The sequence below is a fragment of the Hordeum vulgare genome, chromosome 4H, assembly GCF_904849725.1.
Source record: "Hordeum vulgare subsp. vulgare chromosome 4H, MorexV3_pseudomolecules_assembly, whole genome shotgun sequence".
In the NCBI taxonomy this organism is placed as follows: Eukaryota; Viridiplantae; Streptophyta; class Magnoliopsida; order Poales; family Poaceae; genus Hordeum; species Hordeum vulgare.
Window position 1 is genome coordinate 560408319 of NC_058521.1, and position 10283 is coordinate 560418601.

Here is a 10283-nt window from a genome sequence, read left to right on the forward strand (position 1 = left end):
CAAACCACGATGTCATATCACGACCATAGACTTTTCTTTAATAGTAGAGATGTCAAACTGATTGGATAGTCGTACTCATTGGGGTGCCAAGTCACGTCAAATTTCATAAATGTCATCAAATTCAACCACATTCCACAAAATTCCATCAACTTTGTCATGCATGTGTGGCTAGCTGCAGCATGCTTATGTACCATATCGGATTCACCTACACCGAATACTAGGCTAAGTTCTTAGCCTAGTCATGTGAACAACCAACGTGACAAGTGGTTTTGCAATATCAGTGGGAAAAATAGCAATGTAGAGTAACAGCCATCCCAAGGTCACAAATACCATAATACCAGTACCTCAAAAAAAAACACCACAATACCACAACTATGGGGGTACAATGTGGCAAGATTTTCTAAATACGGTAAACACAACCACAATACCACAACTAGAAGGATCTACTCTTTTTGGTTAAAATTGCACAAACAAATACTAGTAGTAGAGAAAGTGTTCGATGCATGTTCCAGCCCGAACTTAATGTTGTTACTTTTTTGTAGTTTTCTTATGCTTGTACATCTGCAATTATGCATTGTCTTTTCAGGAGGGCACACACGGGCCGAGATGCGCCTAAAGGTGCCTAACATTTTGAACGAAAGTAGCCAGTTCTTTTTTCTTGTAAAGAAGGCTCCCCTCCGATTTGCAGTACTCCAGGTTCAGGGCAACAAATACACTTGACTATGGCCGGCCAATTCAGGAGTGCTGCCAATCCCAGAAATTGAAGACAAAGGCAAGTGGCAGAATTTTCGCCCCTAGCTACCAAGCCGTTAGTGAGTACTCCTACTAGCCTAGCCATACATTCCCACATGACGAGCACATGCAACATATATCTGCCGAACACTGCAGCATGGCGAGCACTGTTGGAGTATGAAACCACCCGGTCTGCCTCATGCGTCAAGAAACGATCAAAACCACAGCTAGCCCGACCATTAACTCCTCGATCGATTGCCCATCAATAGCATGACCCGGCCAACACGGCTCGCGCCTAGCAGCTTAGCTGCTGCACGTACGCGTGCACAACGCAGGTGCACATGGAAGCGCCGATCTGATTGCTTTTGTACGTAGCAACTCTTCTTTTGTTAATGCGGCCTGATCCATAGTAGTAGATGGCACGGTGCGCATGGGCTAGCTGGCGCCTCTCCTGCTCGAGTAGTGTGGTGCATGCACTGCACCGGATCGTGATCGTGCTCGCGCCCATGGCTATGGGGGCCGGCGCACGCATTAACCCGCTACCTCCTCAACCAGCCTGCCGCCATTAATCTCCCCCTCCATCCCCTTCCCTCCTCCTATTGGCCTCCACGTATAAATCCCCGCGCGCCGCGCCGCGAACTCCCACACACCCAAGCTATACTAGCCAGCGCGACCACCTCGCAGAGCCGTGGCATTCTCGGCAAAGCTTGTTACTTCCATAGCTGGCTAGCGAGCTCACACGAACCGGCGGTGTGGAGAACCGTGGTAGCTAGGGGTACGGTTCCATTCACGAGGTACGTGCGAGCGAGCGAGCGTCCTTGTGGAGGCGGAGGCGGAGCCATGGACAGGGATCTGTTCAGGACGGTGAAGCAGGGGACGCGGAACCAGGCTAGGCTGCTGTACCACCGGCTGGTGTGCCGCCTGCCGCACCTCCTCGCCGTCACGCTGCTCCTCGTAGTGGCCCCGCCGTTGGTGTCCACGCTGTCGATCGCCGCGCTCTGGAGCGAGGCGCGCGCCAACGCGGCCGTGCTGGTGGCCGCGTGCGCGGGCTGCGTGGCCGCGGCGTACGCCTACGCCGTGTCGCGGCCGCGGCCCGTGTACCTGGTGGACATGGCCGGGTACAAGCCCGGGCCGGCGCACGAGGCGACGCGCGCGCAGGCCATCCGCCAGTTCGGGCTCGCCGGCGGGTTCGACGACGAGAGCATGTCGTTCCAGAAGCGGATGATGGAGCGGTCGGGGCTCGGAGAGGCCACGCACTTCCCGGCGTCGCTCATGAGCATCCCCGTCGACATGTGCCTCCAGACGGCCAGGGACGAGTCCGAGGCCGTCGTCTTCGGCGTCGTCGACGAGCTGCTGGCCAAGACCGGCGTGCGCGCGCAGGACATCGGCGTCGTCATCGCCAACTCCAGCCTCTACAGCCCAACGCCGTCCTTCGTGTCGCTCATCGTGAACCGGTACCGCCTCCGCCACGACATCGTCAGCCACAACCTCAGCGGCATGGGCTGCAGCGCCGGCATCATCGCCATCGACCTCGCCAAGCACCTCCTTCAGGTACCCATCGCTCTCCGTCCGCCATGCGAATCTCTTCACCTTGTTAACTTAATGCATTGCATGGTGCATGCACCACCCCCACCCCACCCATGCACGCACGGAAGACATGGGCATGTACGGAGTATAATCGTGCGACCCATGCATGCGCAGCATGGCCTAGTACTGTAGTGTACAGTATATGTGGATGCGCAAGGGAATATCTGAGACATGGACTAATCAATTGGTTAAGCTAGAATTAGACGTCGCATCACGCATGTCGTTAGACATGACAGGACTTTGATAGAGAACAAACCCATGACGGTCTGAATTTTCAAGTACTCCAACATTAAATATCCTTCATTTCTGGTCAGACTCGTATTTATATATGCCTGTTTAACACTATTTCTGTCTTTATATAATTATATGATAAATTAGTTACGGAGGGAGTAGTAGTTTTAAATGTTTAGATTACTAAAATAGTGTTTCAAATGCTCCTATATTTATTTAGGGAGGGAGTAGTAGTTTTCTTTTTTGCGGATGCAATTTTTATTTACGCAGTTTTTTATTGTGGGTTTATAAGATAACTAACTGCTCATGCAAAACGATATCATGTACACAATTTTATACTCCCTCCGTTTTTAAATATAAGTCTTTTAAGCGATTTTACTAGGGGACTACATACGGAACAAAATGAGTGAATCTACGCTCTAAAGCATGTCTATATCCTCTAATGAAATCTCTAAAAGACTTATATTATGGAACGGAGGGAGTATAATTTGTATGGACAAATAATTAGATGTTTAACGCCATCGGCATATAAGGAATTACAATTACATGAAATCAATACACACAGCCTGATTTATCATGGTTTTTTTTCAAACAACACATTTTAACATGTTATAAGGAGGTGTTTAGATGGTGGGTGCTTTTGAAGCTTCGGTGTGTAAATAATACTTATGAACTAAATACCGAAGTACCCTTAAAAATACCAAAACTATCAACATAGAGGCAGGAAAAAAAGTGTGTCAACCGTGATTGCTTTAACATACATGCATGATTGATTACATAAGTTACAACAAGAGTTAGTCTGCAACCCTGCATGTAGGTTGTGCGAATCCTTTTTATGTCATGCCTAGATATGTAATGTCATTTAGCCATTTTCTCATCGATCTCTGCTTTTTCCATTATGTCATGCCTAGTTATGTTACGAAAACTCGTCTCATTTTACATTTTCGCTGTAACAACCACTCGGTAGCATAGGAAGTTTCTTAAGGATATAAGATTAATGCATTCATGAAGGACCTACCATGCATGTCTGACAATGACAAGTGACCCCGCTAACAGTCGTAGTGGAGGTTACCCATGCTAATCGAACAACCATGATCAAGGCGTATATCGGAAACGGCGCCATAAATCTGCGGACGTTCAGTTTTAAACAATTCAAATCGACTGGCGATGGGCCATCCTCTATGTTAAGGATGGCCCCGTAAACATAGGATGGTCCAATAATAACTACGGTCATCCCTCGATTCAGGACAACCCAATTTAAGAAGTTACTCGCAAGATATATAGGCCCATCTCAAGCTGCAGTAGCCGCTAACTTATGCTTCATCTACGGTTGTAGAAGTATATTGTGTTTTACCCTAGAAAACTATATTGTGTTTTAACTTGTTTATTGTAGTCTCGTACAATAAAATAGGCATGAAAGTAGGCAAAAACATGGTCGGTTAGCTAAACAATAATAACAACATAAAATAGCCAAATCTGGCTGGACAGCAGTGCCAAACACAAGCCACTAGCTTAAGAGCCTGGCCTTACAAAAATTACTCCAAGTTGGGCTATGTCCACGGAACACGTAGCCGGCAAAATTGTAGTGGAAAACCCAGTACATGTACATCTGCTCCCCGTAGCCGTGCGTGGCACATGCATGCTCATGCAGCGATGGCACGTTACACTGAGAAAAGCTCAGAGCTGCGTATGAATTCAATCGTGCCCACGTGATGTGATGCCAGTGCAAGCTTCGCCGCGCGCACGGCTCTGAGCCATTCGATCTGACCGCGTAAACTCGACTAACTATCCCGGCTTTAATTGTCTGCAACGGAGGACGGTCAGCCATGCACCCATAAAACATATAGCTCGACCCCCCGTGACCGTTGGGGGTCGATTACAGCCATAATGTGTGCATGCATGCATGCCAGCATCTGCTGGGGTGGGTGCTGCGCGTGTTACTACACTTGTAGTATTGTACACTTGCCTAGCTGCCCGTACTGTTCACGGCCCTCTGCTGGGATGGTTGGGCTTGGGTCACGTCGTGTTCAGAAGAGTTTTGGACCACGCACTGGTGCAGTGCGGCATGGCATGGCATCTGCGACGGACGACGGAAACGGTAAAAAAGGCCAGCATCAGTCGGTGCCAGAATGGGACGGACGTGCGGAAAGAAGAAGGCCGCACGTACCCGTAGTAGCTATCGCCGTAACTCGGCTTCAAGGCCCTCCAAAACGATCCTCCTCCGGATCAGTGAACGAATCCGGGAGTATCCTACGCCGGCCGGGAAACCGATCTGCACACAGTGGTGCACATGCACCTACTTCTATGATTCTCTATGTTGCTCTACCATTAGTAGTACTAATTAATTGGGTTTGTTGGTTAATTAATCAATGGAGACGTGGTGCATGCATGCAGGTGCACCCGGACACGTATGCGCTGGTGGTGAGCACGGAGAACATCACCCTCAACGCCTACCTGGGCAACAACCGGCCGATGCTGGTGACCAACACGCTCTTTCGCGTGGGCGGCGCGGCGGTGCTGCTCTCGAACCGCCGCCGGGAGCGGGCGCGCGCCAAGTACCAGCTCATCCACACCGTGCGCACGCACCGGGGCGCCAGCGACCGGAGCTACGGCTGCGTGACGCAGGAGGAGGACGAGGCGGGGCACGTCGGGGTGTCGCTCTCCAAGGAGCTCATGTCCGTCGCCGGCGAGGCGCTGCGCACCAACATCACCACGCTCGGCCCGCTCGTGCTCCCGCTCTCCGAGCAGCTCCGCTTCCTCGCCACCGTCGTGCTCAAGCGCGTCTTCCGCGCCGACGTCAAGCCCCACATCCCGGACTTCACCCTCGCGCTCGACCACTTCTGCATCCACGCCGGCGGCCGCGGCGTGCTGGACGAGCTGGAGCGCAGCCTCAAGCTCAGCGCCTGGCACATGGAGCCGTCCCGGATGACGCTCTACCGCTTCGGCAACACCTCCAGCAGCTCGCTCTGGTACGAGCTAGCCTACTGCGAGGCCAAGGGCAGGATCAAGAAGGGGGACAGGGTGTGGCAGATCGCATTCGGCTCAGGCTTCAAGTGCAACAGCGCCGTCTGGAAGGCGCTCAGGCCGGTCGACGCCGTAGCCGTCGGGGACAGCGGCAGCCCCTGGGCGCAGGACGTCGACGTGCTGCCGGTGCACGTGCCCAAGGTGGTACCCATCGACGACGACGAGGCGTCCTACAAGACGGCCGCCTAGTTTCTTTCTCATCCTCCAAGAATCGAAGCGTAAGTGCGTGCACCTGTGATCATCTCTAGCTCGTGTCGATCGCTGCAGGCCGGGCTTACTATATATACTGATGAAGGGCAATTCTTCTTATACTACCGTGTAAATCAATCAATATGAACCGATGAATGAACTGGAGAATTATTATTCCTTGACATGCGTCGCCGAATCATGGTTAGTAGGCATGGATTGTTGTAAGAATAGTACATTCTGCTGTCTTTGTATTGAAAACGAACAAAAGTGTTTAGACTTATATGATCCAACAATTACAAAATCCACAAACCGACCTTAGCTCAGTTGGTAGAGCGGAGGACTGTAGTCGTTGCAGATAAATCCTTAGGTCACTGGTTCGAATCCGGTAGGTCGGAATATTTTTTTTAGTGAGATTTCCGCCTATGTCTTTTGATAATCAATCATTTTCTAGTATTTTTTTGCTCTTTTTAAACGAAAAAAATCAGTGCCAGAAATTCACGTTTCTCTAAAAAACGATGGCAAAATGAATGGTGAAGCCAATCCTTTTTCTCAACGATGCAGTTAGCTACTTAGCTGGGAACGTAGCACAGGTATGACATTCCGAGCAGTGGAGGATAATATGTTTGTTGCTTCAGTTTTCTGCCTGGGCGACTCACAGAAGCTCATGGAAGAACATTGAGAAAGGTTCAACACATGCAATTCATTATACTCCCTTCGTTCCTAAATATAAGACATTTTAGAGATTACACTATAGATTACATATGGATGTATATAGACATATTTTAAAATAAAAAATTTAAATGATCATATAGACATATTTTAAAATGAGTGTATGAACTACATAACGACAACGGAAATTGCTTGCTCTTTACTCCCTCTGTACCTAAATACTCCCTTTATCCGTAATTACTTGTCGCACAAATGAATAAAAATGGATGTATCTAGAACTAAAATACATCTAGATACATTTATTTTTATGACAAATATTTCCGTACGGAGAGTAGGTACATAGGGAGTAGAAAACAAGAACATACTGCTGGACTTGTATTGAAACAAGTTGAATGGTTCCCTAATATAAGTACGTTAAAAATTTTATGGAACAACAAGCCGACCTTAGCTCAGTTGGTAGAGCGGAGGACTGTAGTCGTTGCAGTTAAATCCTTAGGTCACTGGTTCGAATCCGGTAGGTCGGATATCTTTTGTCTAATTTTTAAAGAGGCTGTTTGTATATTTTTGGCTTAATTTGAGATGAATCAATGCCAGAAATCTCTTGTGATATTTTTTAAGTTGATTAAGCAGTTTGCAGTCAAATTCACTTTTGAGATGAATCAGTGCCAGAAATCAACATTTTATACGAACATTCAGAAAGGAAAGGAGATTTTACAAATATTGGTATCACCTCACTGATTTCACAAAAGAAAAAAGCACCTTCGTCGCTAAGCTGACTCAGTGACTGAATCTCCAAACGCCGTTTTTCTTTGAAAATCTTGTTGTATTATGGAATTTATAGAACAGTTGTTGGCTTAAAATTTCCATTCACCCCCATTGCACCAGATAGCATGATCAAATACTCCATCCGTTCCTAAATATAAGTCTTTTAAGCGATTTCACTAAAGGTCTACATACGGAGCAAAATGATTGAATCTATACTCTAAAGTATGTCTATATACATCCGTATGTAGTCCACTAGTGAAATCTCTACAAAGACTTATATTTAGGAATGAAGGGAGTACAATTGTAAAAATAAATAACAAAATTGATGATATCCAGTACCTTGTATTCAACAGAAAGAATGGCACTTATACTTAACTGAAAACGTAATGAATAACACTTCAGAAAGAGGCTCGCATGGTTAGGAATGACTCTTTCTTAACTGAAAATGTAATTAAACGTACCCATTAGGGAATGCTTGTGTATATTTTTCGAGTAAATTTGCAACATACCTTATTTAATTTTGAGTAAATCATGCAAAAGTGGCAACTATTCACATTTCCGTGGAGTTTCATGGTCTCCAGGCTTAAAATCCTGCAGTTTTTCACCACTCTACAACAAAGCGACATAGCTCTGGTTTTGTTGCGAGAACTTCACCACATAAATATGCAGTAATCTGGAATTCAAACCGAATCATTTACTTCACCAATACATTGCTCATAACATTAAGTTGAGAGCTGAAGTTCTGTTGAATTTAGTCTCTCGAAATGAATCGGTATCATCGGCATAATTATTCGGACGTGGGAAAAAGGATATACAAATCAGATTGCTATCAGCTGACTAAATTAACTCATGCTTCACATATGCAACCCATTCTAGGTGAAGTGAAGGTTGAAACTATGTTTTCTTTTAAATATAGAGATCCTATTTCAGAGGTCTATTCTTTGCTTAGTTCTTTCGGCGAATATTCGTATGCTCGACTGATGGTCAAGACATCAATTTGAAAATTATTATCTTATCCTATTTTGATGATGCATGCGATGTTAGAACTACCACTTTTTCTTTTAATAGAAAATGTGTAGGGTAGTAATAAGATTTTTTTTAGGAATGTAAAACTAATAAGAATATTAATCTAGCATGGCAGCTATAGCACCTAAATACAAAATCATTCTTCCACCAAACCAACTATTGAATGCTTATTAGTAGTACTTTCAAATTTTCTAAATTGGTAATGCACATGCTAGGAATTTATATAGCATTCACATCGTTGTTCTAATAATACACGCATAGTTGTGTGACAAATATTTTACTTCAGGTTTGCCAAGTTGGAGACGGGTCCTAATTGATTGTTTCTGCATTAGATGATTTCAACGTGCTATGTCCCAAGATACTTTTTATCGCCAATAACTGCAGGAGTAGTCCTAATAGTCTATACTTATACATTCTCTTGCAATGTACTCCCTCTATAAACTAAATATAAGATCTTTTAGTTCACTAAATTAGTGATCTAAAAAATTTCTACTATTAAAGGTGAATTTGCTGTCTCTCGTGATGGTTCGACCTCTCGTCCCACCCATCTATCGCACGCAGTAAAATAGACTCGCTAGATCCCGCCACACGAGAGAACGAGTCCACGTTTCCCACCCATTGTCGCTAGAAAAAAACTGCCACGTTTCCCACCCCCACCTCTCCCCACCCCTCGTTCCCGATCTCGTCTCTCTCCTGCCAAAAATCATCCCACCAGAGAGAGGAAGGAGCACAGCCAAGGCACCGAGGAGGAGAGGGTTGCCTTGCTCGCTCGATAATGCCCACCGCCATCCCACTGTTGTCGCTGCCGCGGCGGATGCGGTGAGCCTGAAGCGGAGGGACACCAGGCGCGGCCACCCCCGCCGCCGACGCGGCCGTAGGGACAGGAAGAGCAGGGCCACGGGCGCCAATGTAGGGGCCGACGAGGGTTCCGAGGAGAGCGCCCGCCCCGAACCCGACCCCCACCCCCAGGCGAGCTCCGATTCCATCGTCATGTAATCTGCTCGAGTTGCGCCTAATGCCACGATTTATTGCAGGTGGAGGTGGAGTACGTGCCGGAGAAGCCCGACCTCGGCGCCGACAACCCGCTCCTCCTCGGCGCCTTCACGTCCGTCGAGAAATTCAGCCTCACGGACCACACCGCCACTGCCCGCGTCGAGGTTTTCAGCCCTCTATTTTCATCTAACACATGGTTATGCAGATTCGTTTTTCGATACTAACGATGGAAATCCAACCTGACTATATGCTTGCTATGTACACATTTTAAAAAGGTTCTTATGAGGTTAGTGTAACTACATTATAATTTAGAATGCTAGTCTTATATCAATTGTAGCAGGTTTCTGGGATCACAGACTTAGGTTTGATGCCAAGGAAGGTATCTAAAGTTGTCATTGTTGATGGTGGACTGATGGGTTCTGGAATCGCAACCGCGCTGATACTGAGTCATTATCCTGTTATACTCAAAGAAGTCGATGAGAAATTCCTGAACGCAGGAATCGACAGGATCAAAGGTAGATGATGGCTTAACATCACCTCATCACTTCTTATCTGAATATTCTTTCATCTTGATGTCCAGACTAACATGAAAATGGAAGGGGTGCCTAACTATAACACTTCGATCAGAAAACTTGCAGAGTCGTGTGAGGAAAGGAAAAATGACCAATGAGAAATATGAGAAGACACTCTCACTTCTTACAGGTGTCCTCGATTATGATAAATTTAGGAGTGTAGACTTAGCAATCGAGGCGAGTTCTATATCTAATTACCTTACATTTTTTGCATCCAGCAAAGAATAGTAGGAGAGAGCCCTACTGGAATATATGGCTTCCACTATTTTAGTTAACCCGGTTATCTTTATGCTGCTTGTTCAGGCAGTTGTCGAGAATGTGAAGTTGAAGCATGGGAGACATCATCATCATACTTTATCTTCTTGTATTTCAGGTGGCACCTAGGTTTGGAGAGATGGACGTGGTGATTGATAGGGATTTCAGTGGGAGTAAGACATACGACTCTGTAAAGAAATTAAAGACCTTCCGGTTTCAATACATGGTCAAAAAACTTCA

At 46.5% G+C, this 10283-nt stretch overlaps 1 protein-coding gene, 1 long non-coding RNA gene and 2 other non-coding genes across 4 annotated transcripts; all 4 read left to right on the plus strand.

Moving 5' to 3' along the window:
* The first annotated feature begins 1333 nt into the window (after window positions 1–1333).
* LOC123449511 (probable 3-ketoacyl-CoA synthase 20) lies at window positions 1334–5945 on the plus strand. Its single transcript, XM_045126756.1, has 2 exons — window positions 1334–2283; window positions 4945–5945. The coding sequence occupies exons 1-2, from the start codon at window positions 1573–1575 to the stop codon at window positions 5761–5763; spliced, it is 1530 nt and encodes a 509-aa protein (XP_044982691.1). The 5' UTR covers window positions 1334–1572; the 3' UTR covers window positions 5764–5945.
* Window positions 5946–6072: 127 nt separating this feature from the next.
* Window positions 6073–6158, plus strand: TRNAY-GUA. The gene is given in 2 exon segments: window positions 6073–6109; window positions 6123–6158. It is a non-coding gene; the product is annotated as a tRNA-Tyr (tRNA).
* A 712-nt stretch (window positions 6159–6870) lies between these two features.
* Window positions 6871–6956, plus strand: TRNAY-GUA. Its single transcript is given in 2 exon segments — window positions 6871–6907; window positions 6921–6956. It is a non-coding gene; the product is annotated as a tRNA-Tyr (tRNA).
* A 2134-nt stretch (window positions 6957–9090) lies between these two features.
* LOC123447037 lies at window positions 9091–10283 on the plus strand. Its single transcript, XR_006631464.1, has 2 exons — window positions 9091–9731; window positions 10162–10283. It is a non-coding gene; the product is annotated as an uncharacterized LOC123447037 (long non-coding RNA).

Bases quoted from the DNA above. Each gene is read 5' to 3' on its own strand.
- LOC123449511 (XM_045126756.1), top strand. From the start codon at position 1,573: ATGGACAGGGATCTGTTCAGGACGGTGAAGCAGGGGACGCGGAACCAG. The intron at 2,284-4,944 runs GTACCCATCGCT...GCATGCATGCAG, and splicing joins TCGCCAAGCACCTCCTTCAG to GTGCACCCGGACACGTATGC.